Source organism: Tripterygium wilfordii, chromosome 18 (genome assembly GCF_013401445.1).
Source record: "Tripterygium wilfordii isolate XIE 37 chromosome 18, ASM1340144v1, whole genome shotgun sequence".
NCBI classification, from domain to species: domain Eukaryota; kingdom Viridiplantae; phylum Streptophyta; class Magnoliopsida; order Celastrales; family Celastraceae; genus Tripterygium; species Tripterygium wilfordii.
In genome coordinates this window covers 7818213-7846174 of record NC_052249.1, presented here as the reverse complement: position 1 = coordinate 7846174, position 27962 = coordinate 7818213, and the positions used below count along the sequence as shown (strand labels likewise).

The following is a 27962-nucleotide window of genomic DNA, read 5'->3' as shown; positions in this document are numbered from 1 at the left end:
TTAAGATATACGTTTTTTTTTTGAAACGGGGTTAGAGGAAGTGTAGGATTCAAACTCACACTTTAATGGATAGATGATCCATTACATACAACGTGATTATCAACAAATGACTTACTTGCATATGTTTTTGTTTTTGTTTATCACATGTGTTAATATTTACATAAAAAAAAAGAAATTACTTTTGGATTCAAGGGACTGAATGTGGGATCTATAACTAAAAATATGCTAATATTTTGGATATTTATCATTACATTTTTTTTGTTAGTTTGTGATAATTGGGGTGGTTGACACCAAGGGAAGGGGGATATAATTGGGGTGGTAGTCCTCTAATGTTAATAAATTCTAGTCGGAATCCCATGTAATGCGCGGGTATGTTTTTTTTGTTGAGTTTTATTTGTTAGTTTTTTTAGATGTTATATTTTATATTTAATTTTTTTTTTCAATTTCTTTCTCAAGTTTTACAGACTGCTATATGGAAAAAAGTTATTCCGCATGAAGCTCGAGTACTTTGATATTTTTTTGAGTTTTAAATGTTATATTTTATATTTTTTTTAATTTCTTTACTCAATTTTTAAACGCTGTGATAAGGAAAAAGTAATCCCGCACGATGCGAGGGTAAATGTTTTTTTTTAGTTTTATTTATTATTTTTTAAAAAAGCTTTTTATCTCACATATGGATATTTTGCATTGTATTTTAGATTGCTATTCATAAATTTCCATTCCAATACAATATTTGAAATAAATAATTTCCTGTATTTATTCTTTAACTGTATTAATATTAAAATTATTTATCTTAACAACTAATGGTCCACTAGCAATTTTTGCCTCATCCTTTTTGAAGCATCGCTGAAGCTAAAAAAATTGTCAAAAGTTCGATATCTTTTGAAGACAGTACATCTATTTTGTTTCGGTCACCACATAATTTCCAAAGTAATTGCTTACCAAATGCCAACTCTTGGTTCTTCCAAACAACTCAGCAATCAAATCCATTCAAATATTTGGCTAGCCTACCAATAACATGTCGATATATTTCATTAGCATCACCTCCATTTATTTGATTTCCTCTCTAAGCTCCATTTATTTAAATCACCCCCTCTCGAGGAAAAAAAAGAAAAAAAACTAAGATAAAATAAAAAAGGAAAAAAACTCTTTGATGGTTTATGAGTTTATAGATGAGAATATATATATATATATATATATATATATATATATATATGCCATGATATTTCTCTACAATCAAAACGACTCGAGTAAAGAACAATGCATATTTAACTTGTATGGGCAGAAATATTTCAATCCTAGCTTTTGTGCTTGCATAAATAAATAGAAACAGGAATCAGCTGTAATACCTACCATCAAGTGCACGATGGACGTTCAGGAATTCAAATGGAAATTTACACCAAGGGCATGTGAGTTTTTGAACGTAGGTAACCCATCTTAGGATGCAAATCACGCTGCATATAAGAGGAAACAATATACACCAATAAATATTACTATTTGGATCATGCATAGAACAGAACCAATATCATTAATTTTGAGACATAAAAATCATATGCATTCCTCACCAGCGTCAAAGCAAGACCGAAGCAAGAAATTAATTGCATATTCATTCCAACACACCGTTTATGATTTTTCTTTGTTTTGGACTCTGAAACTCATGGGACCCAATATTGTGCTTCTTCAGTGGCAGACACCCAATTGCAGTAGCAATATCAATCCCTCCAAATCTTGAAACACTAAAACAACCCACTTCAAGACCCAAACCCTGTTATTGATCAAAGCCAAAAAAAAGGACAAAACGGTGATGCACAAAAGCCTTAGTCTTAACAACCTCAAAAGCTCTCTTAAATAATCTACAAAAATAACAATGTGCAAATTCAGAGGAAGATTTTTTTCTATAATTTGTTCACCCAAAATCTCGGATACAACTTCCAAAAAAACGAAGGTTGATTTGATGAAAATGGTCTTTCTCCAAAGTTAGTGTCTACCCTCATCATAGATATATGATGTCAGCATGCATGTGAGGTTGCATGCATTCTAAAATGAAATTATCAATCGAAATCATCTGTTTGAGTATTGTCGTAACATCCCTGGCAGAACCAAGTTTCACTCAAGACAAAATCAAATGAAGAAATAACTTGTTTGAGATGAACATCGTTCTTTTATAATTCGCTAAACGCATAACCAAGATGGAAAACAATATAGCGTTAATTTATGGAAGAATAGAGATAGAGGGGCACCACATCGGAAAATGCATTAGCAGCAAGCTTAGGTTGTCCAAATGGCCAAATTTCAATTCTTTAAACTTTGCTCTCGTTATTACTATTAATCTTTGAGACCATATTGTGATCTACACTATACAAAATTCAAGATAAATGCTCGTTACCAAAGACAATTTCATATTCTTCTCAATTCTATTATGCAGAAATTGGTAGAGAAATCTGTAGATAAATTTGGATTTCAAAATCAATCAAACCTTGTATATTCTCCATGAGAGGTAAGAGAAATTAGAGATCAAAACTTGCAAATTCCTCCTGAGCCTCCCTCAAACCTTGCACTGAGCTTCCCTCAAACCTTGTAAATTCATCGCCCTGACTAAAGACGGGAACATCAAACCCCCGCAAGAGGGACGAAAACCTCTACAGTGTTCCCTAATTGCCTACGATGAAAACAACCAGACATAATTGAATTTCCAAGATACATAAATCTCTCATATGCATTTTATCAAACAGTTCCTCTACTTCCCTCATCCGATCCGAATCAGCTAGAAAATTAATCATCGCAATCCGTGTAGTTACAGTACTCAACAATAGCAACAGGAATACATGTTGATAAGATGGTTTGGAAATAAGGGAAGAGTTCAAACTTGTAGATATTAGCTGGTGTCAAGCTTGCGAGCAATGGGAAAGGAAGTAGAAGGCGCATTATTTCGTCAATTCATAAAATCTCAGCGAAAGAGAAGTGGAGAGAAGAAGTTCGTTGAGAAGGTCTTGTAGTGGGGGAGAGAATGAAGCAGTGGACACCATGGGAGAGGAGCATCAAAATCATCAACTGACTACACAAGTAACGACTTGGTTTTAAGTTTTTTTAATGAGCTCGGTTTTACTTTTTTTTAGAACTGACTTTGGTCATGTTTTATTGGAGAAATTGTGAGTGTCTGAAATAGAGATAAAGAAAGGATAGAGAGTCTACATAGGAAGAAACAGAGAGGTTTGGTAGGCTAGGTGTCGAAATAATAACAGGGGTTGTTAGAACCTCTGCTTTATATATAAGTATAGATTTTAGTTTTATGTTATATAAAAAATTTAAATTTTTTATATAACATAAACTTATATATAGAAATTAACTTGCTAGACTAATCAAATAATTTTGAGTGAAAAATAAATATATACAAAAATGTGTTGTTAATCCAAAGAAAAAAGTCTTCTCTCTTCCTTTTCTCATGAGTCCGCTTGAGAGGAGAAGGTGAAGGTCTCTATTGATTTCAATTGAGGAGTTGAACTCTCTTTAAGGTTTATCATGGATGAGTTATCTAATTAGTGGAAAAACTTTGTACTTACAGAATAGGAGGAATCAATTCTAATATGCGATGATAGTGTACATTCAAACATTGCAATAGAAAGTGGAAGTTAGTGTCATAGACCAATTATTTTTGGGTCTTCCCATTCCAAAAGAAACAATTCGTCGCATTTTCAAAGATGTCTGAAAGGTTTTTGTTGTTCCATCATTCCTAGATATTGGTGATAATGTCTTTGTGATCACCTTTGCATCAAAGAATGACAAGGACAAGCTAATTCAAGACAAATGCTCGTTACCAAAGACAATTTCATATTCTTCTCAATTCTATTATGCAGAAATCGATAGAGAAATCTATAGATAAATTTGGATTTCGAAATCAATCAAACCTTGTATATTCCCCATGGAAGGCAAGAGAAATTAGAGATCAAACCTTGCAAATTCCCCCTGAGTCTCCCTCAAACCTTGCACTGAGCTTCCCTCGAACCTTGTAAATTCATCGCCCTGACTGATGATGGGAACATCAAACCCCGACAAGAGGGGCGAAAACCTCTACAGTGTCCCCTAGTTGCCTACTACGAAAATAACCAAACATAATTGAATTTCCAAGATACAGAAATCTCTCGTACGCATTTTATCAAACAGTTCCTCTATTTCCTCATCCGATCCGAATCAGCCGCAAAATTAATCATCGCATTCCAAGTAGTTACAGTACTCAACAACAGCAACAGGAATGCATGTTGATAAGATGGTTTGGAAAAAAAGGGAAGAGTTCAAACCTGTAGAGATTAGCTGGCGTCAAGCTTGCGAGCAATGGGAAAGGAAGTAGAAGGCGCATTATTTCGTCAATTCATAGAATCTCAGCGAAAGGGAAGTGGAGAGAAGAAGTTCGTTGAGAAGGTCTTGTAGTGGGGGAGAGAGTGAAGTAGAGGACGCCATGGGAGAGGAGCTTCAAAATCATCAACTGACTACACAAGTAACGGCTTGGTTTTAAGTTTTTTTAATGAGTTTGGTTTTACGTTTTTTTAAAACTGACTTTGGTCATGTTTTATTGGAGAAATTGTGAGCGTATGAAATAGAGATAAAGGAAGGATAGACAATCTACATTGGAAGAAACATAGAGGTTTAGTAGGCTAGGTGTCGAAATAATAACAGGGGTTGTTAGAGCCTCTGCTTTATATATAAGTATAGATTTTAGTATTATCTTTCCCAACAAATTTAAATTTTTATATATTTAAAATTTTTATATAACATAAACTTATATATAAAAATTAACTTACTAGACTACTCAAATAATTTTGAGTGAAAAATAAATATAAACAAAAATGTGTTGTTAATCCAAAGAAAAAGTCTTTTCTCTCTTCCTTTTCTTTTATGAGTCCTCTCAAGAAGAGAAGGTGAAGGTCTCTATTGATTTCAAAAGAGGAGTTGAACTCTCTTTAAGGTTTATCATGGATGAGTTATCTAATTAGTGGAAGAACTTTGTACTTACGGAATAGGAGGAATCAATTCTAATATGCGATGATAGTCACATTCAAACACTGCAATAGAGAGTGGAAGTTAGTGTCATAGACTAATTATTTTTGGATCGTCCCATTCCAAAAAGGAAACAATTCATCGCACTTTCAAAGATGTCTGAAAGGTTTCTGTTGTTCCATCATTACTAGATATTGGTGATAATGTTTTTACGATAACCTTTACATCAAAGAATGACAAGGACAAGCTAATTCAAGATAAATGCTTGTTACCAATGACAATTTCATATTCTTCTTAATTCTATTATGTAGAAATCGGTAGAGAAATCTGTAGATAAATTTGGAATTCGAAATCAATCAAACATGAGAGGTGAGAGAAATTAGAGATCAAATCTTGCAAATTCCCCCTGAGTCTCCCTCAAACCTTGCACTGAGCTTCCCTCAAACCTTGTAAATTCATCGCCCTGACTGATGATGGGAACATCAAACCCCGACAAGAGGGACGAAAACCTCTACAGTGTCCCCTAGTTGCCTACTACGAAAATAACCAAACATAATTGAATTTCCAAGATACAGAAATCTCTTGTACGCATTTTATCAAACAGTTCCTCTATTTCCTCATCCGATCCGAATCAGTCGCAAAATTAATCATCGCATTCCAAGTAGTTACAGTACTCAACAACAGCAACAGGAATACATGTTGATAAGATGGTTTGGAAAAAAATGGAATATTTCAAACCTGTAGAGATTAGCTGGAGTCAAGCTTGCGAGCAATTGGAAAGGAAGTAGAAGGAGCATTATTTCGTCAATTTGTAGAATCTCAGCGAAAGGGAAGTGGAGAGAAGAAGTTCATTGAGAAGGTCTTGCAGTAGGGGAGAGAGTGAAGCAGAGGACGCCATGGGAGAGGAGCTTCAAAATCATAAACTGACTACTACACAAGTAACGGCTTGGTTTTAAGTTTTTTTAATGAGCTTGGTTTTACTTTTTTTTTTAAAATTGAAGTTGGTCATGTTTTATTGGAGAAATTGTGAGCGTCTGAAATAGAGATAAAGGAAGAATAGAGAGTCCACATAGGAAGAAACAGAGAGTTTTAGTAGGCCAGGTGTCGAAATAATAGCAGGGATTGTTAGAGCCTCTACTTTATATATAAGTATAGATTTTAGTATTATCTTTCCTAACAAATTTAAATTTTTTATATAACATAAACTTATATATAAAAATGAACTTACTAAACTAATCAAATAATTTTGAGTGAAAAATGAATACATACAAAAATGTGTTGTTAATCCAAAGAAAAAAGTATTTTCTCTCTTCCTTTTTTCTTATGAGTCCTCTTGAGAGGAAAAGGTGAAGGTCTCATTGATTTCAATAGAGGAGTTGAAATCTCTTTAAGGTTTATCATGGATGAGTTATCTAATTAGTGGAAAAACTTTGTACTTATGGAATAGGAGGAATCAATTCTAATATGCGATGATAGTCACATTCAAACACTGCAATAGAAAGTGGAAGTTAGTGTCATAGACCAATTATTTATGTATCATCCCATTTCAAAAGAAACAATTCGTCGCACTTTCAAAGATGTCTGAAAGGTTTCTGTTATTCCATCCTTCCTAGATATTGGTGATAATGTCTTTGCGATCACCTTTGCATCAAATAATGACAAGAACAAGTGTTGTTGGTGCACCTCTGGTTGCTCAACCGATCTTTATTCGCTTTCAGCGGATTTTCATGGCACATTACCATTACAAGAAATACATTGCCACGAAGAACTCTTCTCAGTAAAAATCCATGACCTCCCTTTGTTGGCTATGAATCTGAATGTTGGCATGCTTCTTGATAACTCTCTCGGCCAGGTTGAAGAAGTTGATACCCTTGATGACAGTTTTGGTTAGGGGCCCCTTTCTGCGGGTTCTGGTTCGGGTTTGGATTCCTCTTACTCAGCCTTTGGTAAGGTGGAAGTAGATTCATGTGGGAAATTATGATATTATTGTTGAGTTTAGATATGAGAACTTCCTCGTATGTGCTTCAACTATGGGAGAATTGTTCATGCCAAAGAGGGGTGTCCTCTTGCGATAGATCATCGGATGCGCAAACCAAGGAAGATGGACCAATATGGAATATGGCTAAGAGTTGGTCCACCATCCCGTCACCGTTCCATATGGTCTTTATCCCAATTGTCTACCTATACTCTATATATATATATATATATAGAGGAATTCTCATATAAGGGTCTAATGTAAGGATGTAAAATAAGGGTTACGTTTTAATGGTGCGGATGAATGAGACGACAAGTGGGGTCCACTATTTTGGGTCCCACATGTTTCAAATCAAGTTGATCCACCATCCCGTCACCGTTCCATATGGTCTTTATCCCAATTGTCTACCTATACTCTATATATATATATAGAGGAATTTTCATATAAGGGTCTAATGTAAGGATGTAAAATAAGGGTTACGTTTTAATGGTGTGGATGAATGAGACTACAAGTGGGTTCCACTGTTTTGGGTCCAACATGTTTCAAATCAAAGGTGTAAACATAAACCCTTATGTAAGAATTCCTCTATATAGATATATATTTATAACATCATTCCAATGATGTCGTCATCACTACCATTTCACATTTGCAACCAAACTGCACATTCACAAACTCTAGATTTCAAGTGAAGTTGGGGGTGTTCGGACAACAACTAAATGTGTCCAGACACTTACTTTGAAAATCAAGTTAGAGCCTTCGAGAAATATTGATGAAGACCAGCTGTCGGGACACCTTCAGAATCCGTCTGGATAGCTGTCACTGATCTGCACTTTCAAAACAGAATTTTGAGAAACTTTTTGGGTAAATCTCAATTGCAACTAATGGAGGACAATTTTGTAAGGGTAAATAGGTATATTTAGACACAAGAAAGGGGTGAAAACCCTAAGAGAAGAGGGGCCTCTCATTTCATCCTCCATTCTCTTAGCCACCATAGGTGTAGTGTAGAATAACTTTCTCTCTAGGTTTGCTTTGTTGTTTTTGATTCCTCTATTTGATTTTTGTATAAACTCTTATTTAGATGACAATAGATTGGATGTTTATTGCAATAATCATGAGTGACTAGTTGACTTTTCTAGTCTTTAGTCCGGAGAGTGGATGCAAGTTTTGATTCCTCAAGGTATGTTTAAAGAGTCGTAACTTCGACCTCTCTTCTTTAATTTTGTGATAGTTGTGTGATTGGGTGCATGAGAATAACATATTTTATTGTGTTTTTGGATTGTATAATCTAAGGATTCGATTTAATATGTTTGATTAGAAATTGTTAATGTCTGATGCATGATTTCCTTAATTGATTGAGTTTCTATTGCATAGCTATTAATTGTTTGTATTGATGATGGAATTTTGTGGAATTTATAGAATATGCATGTGGGAGTTATGATTAATTGGTATTTGAGTATGAAACTAGGGTACTAGCAAAGTCAAGCCCCAAGGGGAAACATTAATCTATTAGAGTAGGTGTATCTTTTTGCGTTCATTGTAGACGAAGAGACCCGATGACCTCCATATAGGAATCGAAGTCTTCATGCCCAATTTTCTTTACATATGCATAGTTAATAATATCGCACAATGCATTAGGTATGGTTGTGCGTGTTTGCAATTATACATTGAGCATTAGAAATTAATATCCATTGGGAAGGATTAGAGGCTAGAGCTTTTAAGTAATTAATTTCCTAAATTAGTTCTTAGTTTAGATACATGTTGACATGCTTGCTGACTCATTCGACCTCCTTTTACTTTTCTTGTAGTTTATTTGTTATTCCTTGCGTTTATCTCTTTAGTTACAACATTCATCCACCTTAAAAATGTATTTTGCTTCCTTGTGGATTCGACTCCAGACTCCCGAAATTTATTACTTCACGACTACCCTATACTTGGAGTAAGTACACACACACACATTTTTGTGTCGGTCAAGTTTTTGACGCCATTATCGGATAAGCAATTGTGAAGATGGAGGGTGGCTTGTAGACACTTTTCACCATCAAATGAGGAAGTTGCTCGGTCACATGACTAGGGTAACTTCGTTCCTTCTTTTGCCGCTTTCATAGTTTAATCTAGTGTAGTTGAAAAAAGTGGGAAAAAAATAGAGAGTGAGAACTTGGCGGATGGGATTAACTTAGTGTTCTGGGGGCGATGGATGCCACCTTGTTTGTTTTGTGGTAATGAAAACGGTGTTTGAGAGAGATTTGCGCATTTTTTATTCCCTACTACTTGCTTGCATACTTGGTGTGGTTTTTTCTTGAAAAATTATTGTTGATCCATCTTTACCTTTGCTTATTCACCTTAATTCTTGCTTTGACTGCTCATTTGGTGGAGACCTTTTTGCTTGTCACTCTTTGATTGCTATCTTGGGGAACATTCTTCTCCTAGATTTGCAATATTGTGTTGATGGTTCAGCGCATTTGCTATTCTTTGAGTAGTTGTTATGTACTATTTTATTCCTAACTTTTCTAGGATGAACTATTAGGGTTCATGCTCCAGTTATGATGTAAGATTGTTGGTTTCTTAATGAAATCCAGGGTATATATTGTTTGGACCTATGGTCCTATATGTCTAATTTTGTTGATATTAAATCATTTGTAAATGATATTGAACATTAAAACAATATTTGATTTATGTGAATTGAATTTAAATGAATATATCTTATTAATTATCTTACATGATCACATGCTTTAAGTGAGGCTTTTGCCTAATTCTATGTGAATTTGACATATATACATGCTTGAATATATGCTGGAAATTCAATTTTGCAAATGAACTAGAATGGATTAAGTTAGGGCATCAATTCTCCAATTATCATATTTTAACCAACTTACGTCTAAATAACTTGAAACTTGAACCACATGCACATGAGGGTCTAATATATGTTCTAGGACTATAATCATGAGAAATTAAGTGCATCACATATATATTTGGTCATATGCTTAAATTCCGCCAAAACTAGGTTTAACCTAATTTTGTGCACAAGTGTTCTTTGCGAACGTGGTGAACCAAATGAACTCCAATTTAAATGAAATTTTGTGTGCACCTTAGTTTCATCATTATGAATATATTTGACTTTAGAAAGTTCATTAGAAAATGTCATTTATACTGAGTTTGTAAATTGGTAGTAAGGTTACACTTAGAATTTATCTGTTTTCACTATAAGTGACCTACTTACTTGGTTGAGTGACCAAAAGATTTTTGATTGTTATGAAATTTTATTTGGGCGTTCTAATATGTATAAAATGATTTATTATACAGTAATCTGAATTTTCTGGGTTATTTTTTGAATATAATTAACCTATGTGCTTCATATTAAGTTTTTTGAGCTTATATGTAATTGGGGAGCTCTTCCTCCCATTTCCTTGTAGGTTAATCATCATTGATCACGTAACACTCAAAATTCATTATGCTCAAGTGAGTTGAAGTCCATTTTCAAGAATGCGCATAGAGCTCTAGGAAACTATGGAAAATCCTATGTTCGCCAACTTTCCACTAAGGTATATTATGAGGTGAATGGAACCAGCCTTAGAGCTACATTGTCTGAAGAATTTTGAGCTGCAAAGTCAAATTATTAAGTGAATAATTTAGTCTTGCAAGTGGCACAAGGTTGAACCCGATTATGTAAGATTGGCTCATGAAAACATTTATATGCATGGTTTTCATTTGGATAGTACATGAAAACTATAGGAGTTGAGTTTAATTTATTTAATCTTGTAGAAGATTGTCTCTTGTTGGAGGGAAGCTCTTAAAGAATTTGATTTTAAGTCTTGGAGCCTAAGGCTCCGTATTGGATAGTATAATTTTCCTGTCCAATGTATAATTTAATCCTCGTATAAGTTGATGTATAATTTAATCCTATCCGGTGTTTGGAAATAATATGATATTAGGCTTGTATAGTATAAGATTTGTGGTAATATGTCTGGATTACCCTCAATTAAAGTGAGATTGAGGGTTTTTTTTGTCATTTGATATATTATTTCTTATACTAAGCGCTCCGTATAAAATAAAAACGAGTTGGAGGTGTTTTAATATTATAGGGTCGGCCTCGTATAAGAACCACTTTTGTATAAAGTTATACTATCCTGAGTAATTTAAAAATAGCCCAAACACCCGATAAGTTCATTAAAGGATAATGTTATATCATATGGAGTCTTATCCACTCATCCAAACGGAGCCTAAAATACTTGGCTTAGAACATGCCAACAAGGTCATTGTGAGATTTGTCAAAGCATGGGCATGTGAAGGGCGATCAAGCTTAGTTTACCAAAAGTGGACAAGGCTCTTTTTGCCCACTAGAAGAAGATGTCTTCAGCTGCAAAGAAGTACTACCTGCCCCATCCAAACAACACTTGGCTCCTACAATCAAATAGAAGATTTCCTTGAGACTTGTTCCTTTTTAAAGTTTATGTGTTCAATGGACCAGATCTACTCAAGCTTGCATCCTACGGTCCAGTTGTGTTTTTCTCTATGAAAGGTCAAGATGAAAAAGTCCAAGTTTGATCCAAGAGAGGAGCTTGTGACAACACATTGTAGACAAAGCTTGCACCTTTTCTCACATGCTTCCAACGGATTATTACGGGGTGGCTAGGATTTGTTGATTCAAATGTATCAAGGGCCAAGATTGAGTCATGAATGGAAGGCCAAGATTAAGAGATTGAAAATTAATCCAATGATGGAGAATGTGCAGAGACAAATGAAGTTCGGAAGCACTACATGTCCATAATTTTGGTGTCCATAAGTGTCCATAATCTAGGTGGTATGAGGAAAAGTGTGGGGGACTATTTAAAATAGTCCCCCACACTTTTCCTCATGCCACCTAGATTATGGACACTTATGGACATTAAAATTATGGACATATATCATTTTGGAATAAAGTTAGGATTCTCTCACATTTGGAAAATTTGGAGAAGCAAATTGAAAATTATCTTTGAGAGAAATTATTGCTATCAAGTTCATCAATCATCAAGCTTTCTTTCTTATTGCTACATCATCTTCTTCATCAAGTGAAGAATCTTCTCCAGTACAAGCCTCTACAATCAAGAACTTCTCACTACTCTTGCTTTTGCAAAAGGGAAGTTCCTACGTACTTTAGGCTTTGTGTTCTCAACATCAAAACCTCTTCTACTCTAAATATAATATCCTACCTTGAGAGTGTTGTTATATTCTTGAGAGTTCCACACTAAATAGCTTAGTTCTAACTTGTGAGAACCTTACTCTTCAAACCTTGCTAAAGTCTCATGTGAAGGGCAAAGTGTATTCTTGAGTTTGGAGGGGTGCAAATAACCCTTGTGTAAGGAGTTTTGAGGGGCTCTTAAAACCACACCTTAGTGGAGTTTGGAAATTAAATCTTAGGTTGGTGAATCTAGGTATTAGACGTAGGAGAAGGGTCTCCGAACTATTATAAATCGCTGTGTTGATTTTGCTTGCTTACTTGCTACTTGTTACAAATTGCAGGAATTTCAACAGGATTAGCAGGCTGATTTAAACTTTGAATTTTGATCTGAAATTTTGATATAGTGTTTATAAAGGTGTTGTGACATTGCATATAAAATTTTGTTGCATTTCGACACCATTTGATAGGTGAAATCTGTGTTGCAAAATTTGTGCGTAGTGTGTTGTTTGAAAATTTTGTACTGTGTAATTCTTGATTAATTGATATTTGATCATTCACCATATTGTATCACATCTTGCATTGGATTGAATATTGATTAGGATAATCATTAGAGTCCAAAGTTGTATGTTATTTGTTAATTAACATTGATTTGTTTGAAATTGTAAAAAATGATTTCAATTGAAATTTGGGGATACAATTCACCTTCCTCTTGTGTTAAGCACAATCCCTCATCTACCCTTTATTAAAAAAATGTGTTGTTAATTGTCTTATCTATGACATTATAGTTATACAACAAGCTCTTTATTATTTTTTTTAAAAAGTAAGCATTTTTAATTATTCATTTTTTAGTACTATTGTGAATCAATGAATAGAGATCACGAAACGATACAACGAAACAAATAACTACTATGATTTCCAAGAATAGAATATGAAGCAATCAAGAACGAATATCAATTACTGGTCAAGCGAAGGAGACGATTCATTGAATCATACAAAACAAGAAATATCGGGCACTAGAGGCCAATAAATATAGAATCCTATATTCCATGAATAAAGAAAACAACCAACCTACATCTTTCAAGACCACCTCTTGGCTTGTGAATAATTAAAATACGATTACAACATTAATCGAGCTCTCAAATCAATATTTTATTTTCAAGCAACCAAATCAATTAATAACCTCCATTAAATTCCACTCGTAAATCAAAGCAAAAGAGAAAACAGTACTCGCACCTAAGGGCGGATGCAGAAATTTATATTAGTGTGGGCAAAATAAAATTTTTTGGTTATAATTATGCCTTCGAAAAATATTACTAAAAATCATAAGTTTATATAATAATGAGTAATGGGAGTGTTTACAAATTGCAATAATATGTACCTAATACCGACCTATTTCAATTTTCAAAGTGCAAACATCAATATCCAACAAATAAACAACATATAAAGACAAATCAAATAAACATAGACAAATAGAGATAAATCAAAGACATTTAGATTCTAGACAAATTGAAAATGAGGGAGATGAATCGAACACAAATAGAAGACAACTAGACTAAGACAAGCCTTTGAGACTTGTGAGGGAGGAACCAAAAAGTGACGAGAGGTTGAAAAGAATGGGGGAATGCTAGGCTGGGTTGGGCTGGAACTTAGGCCAAAGCATATTAGGGTGGGTTGAAGAGAATGGGGGATTGTTGGGTTGGGATGGGTTGGGACTTAGGACAATCTGAGATTGAGGGTGGGCAAAAATGAACTTCTATCAAAATTTTTTTTACCTATCGGTAAAAAAAAATTGAGGGTGGGCACTTGCCCTCAGGTATGTCTGCCACTAATTGCACCTCTAATGGCATCACACACAGCACCATTGGCTAGGCCGTGTGTGCGAGAGAGAAATGAGAAAGCGATAATACCTCTCAAGTCCACATCACTAGCGAATTCATCGGCTGCCCGTGACGTTCGATGGCTACTTTGGTGTGTCTGGTCAGCTTTGGTCACGTCAATGGGGGCATCATCTAGGTTTGTAGAAAACCAAAATCGCGAGGGAGAGAGACACACGCATGGAGATGTTATGTAGTTTTAGTTTTTTATATATATATATTTTTTTATTTTTTCCTTTATTTCGATTTTTATCCCAAAGTTCTGTCCTTTCTAAATTTATACCCACTTCATTTCTCATCCATTTCGATTAAGTTACCCCATATTTTAAAATTAGTTCAACTAGACCCCTCTAAAAATCTTAAGTTTTACAATATAACTTTTCGCAATTGAAAGATTTTTCAGGAAGATTTTTCAAGTCCTAACTCGATCATCGAATGTTCAAGCATTTCTGTTCAGTAACTTAAATTCCAAATTTATTCCGATTTGGTAACTCCAACAGATTTTCAAGCTTTTTGATAGTCAACACGTTTTTGTGACATGTGAACATGGAGGTGACTTTTCATGGATTGAGCATCCCTCTTAGTAGAGTTACTACATTCGCCTTTCAGCCAATTGGTGCTAGAAGTGGTATTCCATTGAATAGAAAAGCACAAACAAGCATAAGCCTCGATAAAAGGACCAAAGGTAGTACCAAGAGGATGCCAAACACTTTCAACAATTCATGGTACAAGAAAAATTAGTTTAATTTACTAATTTATCATTGCTTTTATGTTAAAGTATTATGTATAAGGGTAAAATAGGTTTTGAACTTATAGATAACCTAATTCGACCATCCCCCTCCTTCCAAATGATCCCGTTTTGGAGAGGAAGTATTTTGATAAAAATTTGATGAAATTTTCCCCAATTTTCTTCAAATCCCTCCCCTTTATTTTTTCTAAACTATCCAAATAAGTGAATTGGGAGGAAACTCATTTCTCTTTTCTTTTCTTCCCCCAAAATCCCTCATTCCAAATGCACTCTTAAGGTTTAGGGTTTTAACAACATAAAATAAATTATATACTTAAATTAAGAAATTTGTTTTCAGTCAATTTGACTTAGGTTTTCATAACAACATCAGCCGAAAATATGTTTTTATGTATAAATATATCTCTAGAAAACTTAGGTATATTTATGCAAAATTTAAAAAATGTTATTGGTCGGAGAGGGTCACTTGCGGGGTGGGAAGTAGATCCAGCCTCGCACCGCTCCTCATGTGGGTTGAGTTTTTTTGCCCCGTCCTAAAGTCGAATCGGGGAAATCCCACATGGATCGGGGTGGTCTCATTGGGTTTGGGCGGGTCAGGTAAGAATTGTCATCCCTAGTCAAAATGTAGTTAAATCGGAGTGAAATCGTAAATTGAGCAAAATCGTTTGTAAAATCGTTCAAAATAGTAAGTTATTTTATTTTGAACGATTTTAACAATTTCGAAATATAGGGTTACATTACTTACATATGATCTTTCTTTTAAGAAGAAAAAAGTTCATTAAATTTCAGAACATTACTGAAATAGAAGCTTGGTCTCTCATAACCAAAGAACCAACTTCTGAAGAGCAACTAGCCACCCAAATATTTCTATTATTACCATACTTGGCCCTTCTAGTTAGGGAATGAGCTATAGCATTACCAGCCTTGAGAACATGCTAACATCTAATGACCCCTACATTCACCATAATGGACTTTGCCTCCCTTACAAAATGACCCATGCTAGACTCAAGATAATCATCCTCCTTCAGCGCATTAACAACATTTGTATAATCCACCTCTAGGACAAAATCTCTATACTCCCTATCCCTTAGGAAATTTTTTGATGTCCCTCTTTGGAACCCTACCAAAATCCCGCCATATGATACATGATCCATCGCGAAATTGACTTTGACAATTTAAAACAAGACATATCATAAGATGGGATTGCATGGATCACAGATTTTAGCATCACCTCCTTGCCGCTACGGCAAAGACACTTCTCATTCCATCCATTAATGCACTTCGTAACTCTGTCTCAGATATACTCAAATATTATTTTCTCAGATCTACCAATCAAAGCTGGTAATTCCAAATAGCGCTCATGTGTTTTATCAGCCGAGAGGCAGGAGTATTCCGACTAAAAAAACATTAGACTTTTGGATATTCACAAGCTGGCCAGAAAGTTGTTCATATTTATGAATAATCTCTAAAAGATCACTACATTCATCATTGTTCGCCTGACAAAATAATAGATTGTCATCGACTAAAAATAAATGGGTGACACATGGAGCCCCCTAGCCACTCTCACCCCTTGAAACACCCTATTATTGTGAGCAAAATCCAACATTCTTGAAAAAAGCCTATTCACAGATTAAGAACAAATAAGGGGAGAGGGGGTCACCTTAGGCGAAGACCATGAGTAGGAGTCCAAGAACCATGAGCCTTCTCATTAATAATCATAGAGTACCTCATTGACTGAAGACACTCCATAATTAAACACGCCCAGCGATCACTAAAACCCATCTTCCTCAAAACAGCCCTAAAAAAACCCTATTCCATGCAATCGTAAGCCTTAGTCATATCAAGCTTTATCGCCATATAAGGGTCCCGCCCCTACCCAACGTCTTCAAATGATGCATTACTTCAAAAACAATCAAAACATTATTTGTTATCAAACAACCTTTAACAAAAGCCCTCTGGGTGTCTGAAACAGCTAGAGGCAAAAAAGGTCTTCAAACGATTAGCCATTACTTTAGAGATCACCTTATAAACAACATTATAGAGGCTGATTGGACAAAATTCAGAGACATGCTTTGGATTAGCCACTTTTGGGATAAGGAAGATATGGGTATCATTAACTTGATCCGACATCTTCCTATTCAGAAAAAAATCTTGCACCATCTGGACGATTTCAATCTTAACAAGGTGCCAATATTTTTGGAAAAAAAATGAGGAGGCATACCATCAGGCCCGAGAGCCTTCGTAGTATGCATTTGGAACAAAGCCCGTCGAATTTGCTCCTCGGTTGGCTTCAATACAAGACTACCATTCATAGCCGGTGTCATAACCTCATGAAAATCACTAAACACTTCACCCCCTATCCTCAGGAAACTTAGACTGAACAACCCCTCAAAATAATTAATAATAATAGATGCAACATGCTCTTCATCTTGAACCCAACCCCCGTATCGTCTTCAATCCCTTCAACCCTATTTTTCCTTAAGCATTGACTTGCTTTTTTATGGAAAAATTATGTATTATGATCACCATATAGTAACCATTCAACTCTAGATCTCTATCGCCACATCACCTCTTCCCTGTATAATATCATGTTTATCTCAGAATTCAATTTGCATATCTCAGCCCGATTCACCTCAGGATCATTCTCGTTTATTTTGTGGACAAGAAATATGGGCCAATTAAGTGGGCCGGGCTCTTTGAATAGTTATGGCTGGGCTTTGCTTATCTGATTTTGTAACAGGGCTTTGCTTATCTGATTTTGTAACAGGGCCTTCCTCTTTCCATTATAGGGCTCGATGGATAATAGCCGACCTCTTTCTACCGAATCGATGTTTCCTTTTAGCAGTGCCGGAGCCTCTTTCTAACTAAAGTAGGAAGTTAGTTCGCTTTCCCTGAGGTGTTCCAGGCACATCTAATCTAATATGGCTCGTGCTCCTAGCCCCCGAGGAAGAGAAGAAGAGGGTCTTCCCTAGTCATAGAAGGGGGAGCTATGCTAGTCTGCAGATACTGCGCAGTGTGCACAACCGAAACTAGGAGGAGAAGTGCATCTTTACGATCCTGCATGTGCCGTTGGTACGAAGATGTTTGTGCTTTATTCTTTCTTATTCATCGATTATCATCTACCTCCGATTTACGCTGCGTCTTTGCTTCTCATGATTCTTCCTTGTTTTATTAGAAAAGTCTTCCTGAAAATTGTTCGAATTGAGTATATTTTTTGTATTCGTTCTCTTAATTTCTCGATGTTATGTTGCTTGAAATCGACAATTTCAAAAATACTGGTTGAATTTTTGTTTTATTAAATATATCAGATTATTTTGGTAATTATGATTAGCTTGAAATACCGGGAAAAAAGATGATGAAGGATACCCGAAGCTGAAGTAGATACCGCATTAAATATTTTCTTTGAAGGTTTTTTTTTTTTCCCCAGATGATCAGATTTTTTTAAGTGTGATGATATGCTTAATTTTTTGGAGGGGGCTGGAACTTGCACCTTGTGCAAGTATTACATCATATTAGATTATTGTGACAGCGTTGTATGAAATATTTTTCCTGTTCCTTAAGTTATATATCTGTTATTTGAATAAGTTTAATGTTAAAGCTAAATTTTGTTTCAATGCATATGTGAGATTATTTTGAGATTCCTTTATAGTTCATTAAATAATTTGAATTTTTTTTTGTGATGTTGAAACTTATTTCATGTCATTATATGATGTTATTATGTCGTCATTATAGTTTTTTAATGTTGAAACATGCCATTGAACATGTTCTATGTGACTGTGGGAAATTTTTATTGTTTTTGCATTCTGTTTTGATATTTGTAGTTAATTCTACAAAATACATATCCTACAATACGATTTTACGATTCTGCTTTTACAGTCTGTTTCTGATTTTAGGTAAAATCTCAATTTTAACTACATTGCAAGAGAGTGAATTCTTGAACATGAAGCGTAAGCGTGGGCACAAGAAAGGAAAACCAAAAGCGCCCCCTGTTGTGGCTGCAAAGGAGGCAGTCTCAAATGTAATTAGTGTTAATTCAGAAGATAATTCTAATGCAGATGAGTTTGATAACGATGAAAATGAATCTCGGATGCAAAATGAGATCAACACTCCTTCTTCAACCGGCACTGACCAGCCAGTGAATCTTGCTAGCATTAACCCTGATGGGTCGATAGATAAGGCTGCTGGTAAATTTAAGCTTAAGCTTAAGACTTCCAAAATGTTGGAGTCTCAAAGTGACACTGATAAGAGTAGTGGGGGCCAACTGGGTATGGAGAAAAGAGGTATGGTAACTGAGAGAGTTGAAGATAGTGCAAACTCATTGCGTCAAACAAAGATGGGTGTTTCGGGGAGCATGTCAAAGAAAGCTGGGAGCATTAAGATTAAGTCTTGCAAGGTGTTCGGTGGATCTAGTAGTGTCGACAGTGGGACTAGCAATGCTGCGGTGGTGCAGACTGAAGGTTCACAGAAGAATAATTTGAAGGCATCTCAGCAGAATAGTCGATATAACAAGCAAGAATTAGAATCTGCCTTGATGGTATGTTGAGGATGCAAGATGAGCTGCTGTTGAGTTTCATAATTATTCACACATCTTCACATATGTGATTGTGGAAGTGTCTTTATATATTGATTATGAATATATACTTATTGGTTTGGTTTTTTTTTCTTTTCACAGGTGATAAAAAAGGTTATGAAAATGGATGCAGCAGAACCCTTCAATGTCCCAGTGAATCCTGAAGCTTTGGGAATACCTGTAAGTATGACTAGTTACATGCATACTTCTGCTGGTGCATGTAGAGAACCAATATTATTGTGTTTGTAGCCATTTGTGCTGTCGTGTTAAAAAGCTCTTTAGATAGGAATTGATGCTCCTCTACTTTCTTTGATTTTGGGTGCTTGTAAAATTTATGGAGAATGACTTGTCACAGTTGATGTTATTAGCATACACACTTGCTCAATTTTTGTTGGTGCAGTTGAGTGTTTTTCCCTGAAGGGTAAGGATCTCAGCATCTCTGTTAATGATAGATCTATTTCCTCAAAAGATTAACGTGTCTCTACAACTCACTGAATTTGTAAGATGAAAGGTGGTTACCTGAGAAAAATATATTATTTTTTAGATTCCAGTTATGTTTTTAGAAATGTAATTAGTATTGTGCTTGGGGTTGATCAACCATTGATTGTTATTGCTTTGGCATCTTGAGTGTTGCTATAATGCTTCAGCATCTCTTTTTGTTTGACCAATACGATAAATTCATCATCTTCCTTATTTTTTTCCTTTGTTTCCTTTCTTGGGTTAGGATTATTTTGATGTCATAGATACACCAATGGATTTTGGGACAATATGCAGCAATATTGAACGCTGTAATAAGTATATGAATTCCGAGGATGTCTTCAAGGATGTACAGTACATTTGGGAAAACTGTTACAGGTATAACAATAAAGGTGACTATATTGTTGACCTTATGAAGCGTGTTAAGAAGAATTTTATGAAATACTGGACAGGAGCTGGGTTATACACTGAGCAACCAAGGGGAACTAATGGTGAGGGTTTTCACTTTTATTTTTATTCCGTTTGTTTCAACTGGCTTTCTTAACGTAATTTACTTTTGACTTGAGATTCTTAAGCTCATGGTATGTGTGGCCAAGAGCGTGGTACTTAACCTACGTCCATATACTTTTTAAAGCTCTAGTCAAGTGATGTTTAAGTGCATGCACTTCTCCAATCCATCATTGTCAAGTGAAATTGGTCTTCTGGACTCTACCAACCCTTTGATTTTTATTCATTTTATGTGTGAATTTGCTGTTAATTGATGAAAAGGTTAGGTGCTAAATGGATTATGTACTTGGGGTAATTAAATGTTGGCACGAAGATATGTGTGCCTGTGATAAATCGCTAAAATAATCTCAACACATAATAATTTTCTTAAAAATAAAGGTGTGCACCTGTGTGTGTGTGTTTGTGTTCTGGTGTAGAGATGTGGAGCTCTGTTTTTCTGATAGAAGTCCAAGACTCCAAGTATGTGATTATTGTTTTGTGTTAGGTGTTGATGGCACTCAAGCAGGTGTTGATGGCACTCAGGCAGACGATAATACATCATTGAGTCAGGGGAGAGTGCAAGCTAGAAGTAGCCAGTTAAAACAGAAGTCACAAAAACGTCATGGGTATGTTTTGCTCATTACCACGTTTATTCTTGCTGAATTTATTTTTTATTTATTTTTTTCTGGTGTTTAGACTTCAAACTTTAGCCATTGGTCAAAGGGGTATGGTATGATTTTTGAAATTGTGTTTAATATTTGCTTGAGGTTTTCCTTCATGTTAAAACTCATGTGATCATCAGTCACGTCATAAACTAATTATTTTGTACACCTGACATTAAACATGTGTTTCAAATTATTAAATCTGCTATTATACTTTCAAATAATTTACTGACAATATTCTCCCTTTTCCTTGCCCAAATAGAGTAGATGTTCCTTAGATGTGCAATCTTTTCTATGTGCAGAAGGCGTCATAAACATGATTGTTTGTGTGCGATATGTGTTCTGAAGCGACGTAAAAGAGAGCGAGAGGAGAATTCTAGAATCAGTAAAGCCCTGATTGGTGCTGAAGAATTCAGACAAGAGGTACCAATCTGTTGACTACAGTAGGTCTCTGTTTATTTTTTTGTCAATCAACAAAAGCAGTTGACTACAGTAGACCTTTTCTATTATTCCACAAATTTCTAGTTCACTTTTGAGTTCTTTAATTTTTTTTTTAAATTTTTTTCTTGAATGGAAAATCTTATTACAGCAATGAAGGGGTGCAACCTGTAATACCTGGAATAAATTTTAGTTTTAGTTGCTCCATCGTTGATTTTCCTCTAAGTCACTTGTTTGGAGAAGAGAGCTACTGAATTATCTAGTAATATTTTGTAAACAGGGATAAAAAAAAGTGTTTGAATAAGAGGATATAGGATATAATCTGTATTTATATTTCAGATTTAATGATTTTGTAATTTGGCAATTCTCAATGCAGTCTGCACATGTATTGTTGCATCTGTAACATATCTAATGGTTAAAAATTTTCTTCTTTTACCAAAAAAAATACTAGAGGAAGATGGTCATGATTTCTCTACTCGGAGAAAATTAATGTTCTTTTACATCTTCACCTCAGGAAACTTCACTTGTCGAAAGTCCTCGTGGTGAGGACTCGTCATGTTTTCTACTCGGTGAAAATTAATGTTCTTTTATATCTTCACCTCAGGAAACTTCACTTGTCGAAAGTCCTCGTGGTGAGGACTCGTCATCAAATGTGGAGGAATCATTGGATTTGGATGTGGATGCGGATGTGGATGCAGATGTTGACAATGAGGTGGAAGGAAAGAGAGGAGAGATGAAAGTGGAGGTTGCTGAGCCGCAATACAGCCCTAAGGATGAGAAGCAGGAATCACGGGAAGAGGAAGAGGACGAGGAGGAAGAAGAGAACAACATGGAGATTGAAAGGAAAGAGGGTGAAAGTCCTGTGGAACCTCAATTAGGTGATAGATCAAAAGAGGATGGACAATCCCGGACTGATGAGAAGTCAGGTATGGCAGTCCAAGCTAATACTCAGAAAGGAGATTTGTCTATGCAGGATGAGGAAGAAAATGCAATTTCAGATAGGAAGAATAAGGTAACTTCGATGGCATCAAGTTTTTATTGCTTAGCATCAGCATGCTTCTTTTTTTTCCTATCCATTATAGAAATGCCTATGGATGTGTTTTTCTTTTCTTTCAAAAGAAAGCAAATTGTCCTTGATGAGATTTGATGGATTATGGGTGGTAGTGTGGTACATTTTCCATAACTGCTTGATATGTATTGTATGAAATAGGTTTTGGAGTGCTCTGGGAGATCTTGTGAATGAAATTCTGTATATCATTCTCTATGCTTTGCGGTATTTAATTTTTTTTGCAAGGTTATATCCAGATTTTCCTGTGGACTTTTGACTGACTTCATGCAGCATTAAACCCTGTTAATCTCAGCATTTCACCCTCCAAATTATAATCCCTTAATAAAAGACATGTCTTAGCATATTTTTATACAAAAAGGATTATGTTGCATATAACTCTTTGTTTATATTGGTTTCAATAATTGTGGTAAAGAAGTTAATATTTTATTTCTGGAAAAAAGTAGGCATTAGTGTCTTCCTTTTCTTATGTGAGACACTTAGCAATTTGGGCAAGTGGTGGTTGGCATTCTGTCTGGTTCATTCATAATGAAATGTTGTAATGTCTGGCTTCACTTGTGTCTATCCAACTTGGATTAGATTTGTCCAGATTTTCCTGCATAATAGTTTTAGTTTCTATGATATTTTAGTTATTTTTTTTTCCTCTCTCTGAGGAAACTACTGATCCAAGGTTGAATTGCAGAAGTTGCAAGAAAAGGAACAAAGGGCTAAAATGTACGAGCATTTCCTTCTCGAAAATCCCATGCTTCCGAGTTTATGTGGGTTTTTGTTCCCCAGCAATCGGAAGTCTCTTTGGAGTGGGCCTCATTCACTGGTTCCTCATCAGGTTACTGGTCATTCTAGTTCCTTGCATGCCGCAGTTGAGACTTTGATGAAGTAGGTAGGTACATAGTTTTACCTGATGTACATCTGTATGCTGGCTTCTGCAGCCAACTTGATCTGATGTAAACTAATCCATTACATCTTGTTATAAGAACCTTGCAAAAAATGTCTTTTTATAGAAGAACGCAGACATTTTCATGGGGGCGGGATGTTTAGCCTTTTTTTTTTTGGGGTGCAGGGTGGTGGTGTTTCGCATTTAGTGGTTCTTCCCTGCAAACTGAATAAAACAATGTTGTTAGATTTTAGGCTGTGAAGTACCAGATTGACATGCTATGATACCACTCTTTTGAGAGGCTTTGCGGATAATAATATGGCAGAACCATTTTAAGAAACAAGCTAAATGTGGGAATTTTGGGCTGGGTTTCGCTCGAAAGCGGGAGTAGTAGTATGTGTTAACGAGCCAAGCAGCGGTTGTGGGCTCCGCAAGAGTCATTTGGGTCTCTTCAAGAACCAAACAAGAGAAGATAACTCACACCAACTCCAAGTTACTGGCAGTGGATGGACACCAAATCTATAGGCCATCTATGAACCGCTGTTGCCTTCAACCTCCATATTTCTTCATACATTTAACGTTGTTTTTAAGAAGCCATCCTTAAGTGTCATCTCTAGTTAAAAGAAACTTTAAGACGTACAGGTCCCAAAACACTTGCACGAAGCCATGCATCTTTCTACCAATGCACAATTGAATAGGAATAGCTTGTGACAAAATACCCTTTCTCCAGCCTGGAGTCCATTCTTTGCATTCAGGATTCTTTCAATTGCCACAATTCACCATGCATGCAATAAAACAAGATTGATTTAAAAATCAACAAAGGGATTCTCCGCTTAAAAATTTAAATAGAGAACACCATACCATTAGAAGCTGTTAAATCGCCTGTGCCAATAGGCAACAGATTTGAGAACACCAACAAGTAGTCTAACCTGCAAAAGAATTCAACTGAAAGTTCAGTGTTATCACACCTTGAATGAGCTCGACATGCTCTAATAAAACTGCCATGAGTTGAGAAATGTTAGCATTCTGGAACAAAATCACGTCTCTAAATTTGTTTGGCACAAAACCCGACCCAGTTCCTTAAGAGTGTGTTTGGATTGAGGGATTTAGAGGGAAGGGAAAGGAAGAGAAATAGAGTTTTATTCCAATTCCCTTGTTTTCATAGTTTATTAAAAATTATGGGGAGGGATTTAAGGGGATTTGGGAGGAAGATTTCGTTAAATTTTTGTTAAAATTCTCTCTCCAAAATAGAGTCATTTGGAGGGAATGGATTACTAATTAAGTCATTTGTAAGTTAAATATCTATTTTACCCTTATACATAATATTTTAACATAAAAATAAGGATAAACTAGTAAATTAAACAAATTTTCTTTCCTTCTTTTTTTTATCTATCCAAACATAGAGAGGGAAAAATAGTCCCCTGTCCCTCCCCCTCCCCTCTCTTCCCTTCCCCCAAATCTCTCAATCCAAACACTCTCTAAGAGTCTGTAAAAATGCAAGGCAACAACTTAATTAACACCCGATGACAAAAAGAAATGGCAAGTTGCCATTTGTACTTCTGCCAAACTTACTGATTACCCTCACGTTTACACTCATTTATAGTTCAAATCCATCCATAAAACAATGCAAGAAAAGTGCAATTGACCAACCATGTCCTCAAAAGCAAGAAGCCGTGAGCAGTTTCCTAAACAGGTGATATATAAGGGTAACAAAGATTGAGCCATCGAATTTATCAATTCAACCCTAGTTACTCACTCTAGAGTTTCGCCACTGATAAAAAAAAAGTTATTTGTCCGGTGGACAAGTATGTGGGTTCCATGTTACGAAAAAAATAGTTTAGCCACTGACCTAGTGGTAAAGGAAAGAGTGGGCACATACTGTTACAACATAGCAACGATGTTTTCTTCTTATAAGAGAGTTAAAGAGATCTAGACTCACTGAAGAAGTAAGATTAAGTTGTATTTTTCTCTTGTTTAACAGGTACATTTATGTTGGCATATAAGCATGCATATGATTAACCCTAATAGTAGCCGTAACAAATTGCATGCATAAATAGTAATATATATTGATCAACAGAACATGATTTACAAGTACAATAACAACTGCTTTAATTAAAAATACTAAAAACGAACAAAAGTTATAGGGAGCGAGGTACGCCCAAGTCAACAAATCTCCTCAAAGAGAATTTTCCCCAACCAATTAGTGCTTCTGCTTTCCGGACAATCTCTACCCAAGATATAATGCTCCACACCACGAATAAGTAGCACAACAATACCAATGGACTCAATCGAACCAATAAGAATAGCACTCTCAGAAAAGACAGACAGTAGGAGAAAGAAGAAGAATTTTGTTCTTGTGTGTGTTGAACTTGCTGCCAAGCTCTCCTTATATAGGAGAGCCCAGCAACCACTAGCCCAGAAAAATTAGTGATCCATACTGATTTTCAAGCCTAACTGACCAACAACTGGGCCAGATTCATGACCTGACTCTTCTTCAATGTCTCAATAGACGCATGACCAGGTAATGGGTAGTGGGCTGCGTAGATATTACGGGCCTGACTCTTGACCAAGTCATATGTCCACATTAAATGAATCTGGATTTCTAATGGGCCAAAAAATTTTAAAAAAACTTTTGTGCAAAAAATTAGTAGACCATTGGGTCTTTGAAAGCCCAAGCCCATATACGAGCCCGGCCCGCCCGCTCTCCTCTCCACGCATCGCCCGACTGACTGACCTGCCGGCCCGGTGCGGTGAGTCGCGGTCGCGCGTGTGTGTTTTCAATCCAACCCCATAGTGGAGAAGCTCTCCCTCTTACAAAAGCTTGGGTGCCCTTGGGCCCAATGCCTTCATACAAACATTAGGCTTATAAACACAACATCCACTTTGTATTTCTCCAATGTGGGCTTCCCATACACACACTTATTGTACTTTGTTCTTCATGATTAACATGACTATTTTGGAGTCAATTTCCATTCAACCAAAAAATTGTTTTGGACCATATTAAACTCCAAACTCTTCTCTTCATATTGAAGATTAAGACCCATCAATTATTATTCGATGACTCTCATTAATTAGTCATTAAATTTAGGTCAAACTATGGTTGACCACCATTTTTCCAACAATCCCCCACATTGAATGGAAACAGACGACAACTCGAACACGGGAATACGTCTGAGAGTGCAGTATAATCAATACTGCATTGAGATAGGTAGCTTTTGGCTTTGAACCTTCCCTTGTGAAAGCCTATCGGACTTACTTAACTAGTTAGTGGATTGACGCCTTGAACTGCCAGTTGTTTGTGTAAGCCTAGTCAACATACCTCACACAACACTGATCTAATTCATAATTGGTTCTCGGTTGTGTTCATTATTTTGGCCATGAACTTCTTGGGTTTAGTGAGTGCTTTAGAAAATATCGCCTTAAAATACTTTCATAGAGCCGGCCATACTCTTCACTCACATAGTTGATTTCCTATCAAGAGTTTCCTCTAATACTCCACTTGTTTACACAAGATATAGGAATCATTAAAAGCATAGCTTAACCTTATACACACTTTCTAACAGTATTTTGTGCATCATAAGAATAGGTTGGAGTAAAACTCCGTACTGCTCACACTTAAGTTACACCCAACTTGTGTTGTCTTATTGAACCTAGTGCCTGGGATCTCCAATCGCTAAGTTAGGTTTCCATCAAGGTAACTTATTCAATCAAGACTTTCAAGCCCATTCCCCTCGATGTGCAGTCTATCACCTCTCGACTCAAACCTTCTGTAAATGGATCTGCAAGATTTTCATTAGACTTCACAAAGTCTATGGAAATTATTCCACTCGAGAGTAACTACCTAACGGAATTATGTCTTCGACGAATGTGTTGAGACTTACCGTTATATATCATATTTTGTGCTCTTGCAATTGCAGCTTGACTATCACAATGAATGTATATTGCAGGCAATAGGCTTTGGCCATATTGGAATGTCTTCCAAAAAATATCGAAGCCACTCTGCTTTTTCATCGGCTTTATCGAAAGCGATGAACTCCGATTCCATCATCGATCGTGCGATGCAAGTTTGCTTTGAGGACTTCCATGATATAACTACCCCTCCAATAAGAAATACATAACCACTAGTTGATTTCGATTCCTCCAAATCTAAAATCCAATTGGCGTCACTCTATCCTTCTACAATAGCAGGGTATTTACCATAGCTCACAACATTATTTTTTGTTTTGTTTAGGTACCCTAATACTCTCAATAGAGCTTTCCAGTACTCATGTCCATGATTGCTAGTGTATCTGTAAGGGCAAATGCAATGGGATTTAGGTTGCTGAGCCAACATTTTTGTTGGCCCGGTCCCACCTCTATTACACAAAAAGTCAAGTCAAACACGTATTCTAATACAGCCACATCAGCAAAACACAAATTTCTATACACTTTTTCTTCCCACACACTTTATCTTTACACCCAACCCAACAACATTCCATTCCTCCATATTATCCACAACAAAACTACACCAAAACATCAAATATCAATACATCCACATCAGCAAAACACTTATCCCAATACAGCCACATAAGCAAAACACATTTTACAATACAACCACATCAGCAAAAGACAACATCTTTGTTGGCCCAATACCACTTCACCATTGCAT

At 35.9% G+C, this 27962-nt stretch overlaps 1 protein-coding gene across 1 annotated transcript; it reads left to right on the top strand.

Annotated features, from left to right (window-relative positions):
• The first annotated feature begins 17562 nt into the window (after positions 1–17562).
• On the top strand, positions 17563–23462 carry LOC119984485 (bromodomain-containing factor 2). Its single transcript, XM_038828468.1, has 8 exons — positions 17563–17813; positions 18635–19275; positions 19414–19491; positions 20036–20279; positions 20780–20900; positions 21239–21359; positions 21979–22386; positions 23123–23462. Exons 2-8 carry the CDS (start codon positions 18682–18684, stop codon positions 23318–23320), a joined length of 1764 nt encoding a protein of 587 aa, XP_038684396.1. The 5' UTR covers positions 17563–17813; positions 18635–18681; the 3' UTR covers positions 23321–23462.
• The last annotated feature ends 4500 nt before the right edge of the window (positions 23463–27962 follow it).

Bases quoted from the DNA above. Each gene is read 5' to 3' on its own strand.
- LOC119984485 (XM_038828468.1), top strand. From the start codon at position 18,682: ATGAAGCGTAAGCGTGGGCACAAGAAAGGAAAACCAAAAGCGCCCCCT. The intron at 19,276-19,413 runs GTATGTTGAGGA...TTCTTTTCACAG, and splicing joins AATTAGAATCTGCCTTGATG to GTGATAAAAAAGGTTATGAA. The intron at 21,360-21,978 runs GTACCAATCTGT...TCTTCACCTCAG, and splicing joins CTGAAGAATTCAGACAAGAG to GAAACTTCACTTGTCGAAAG.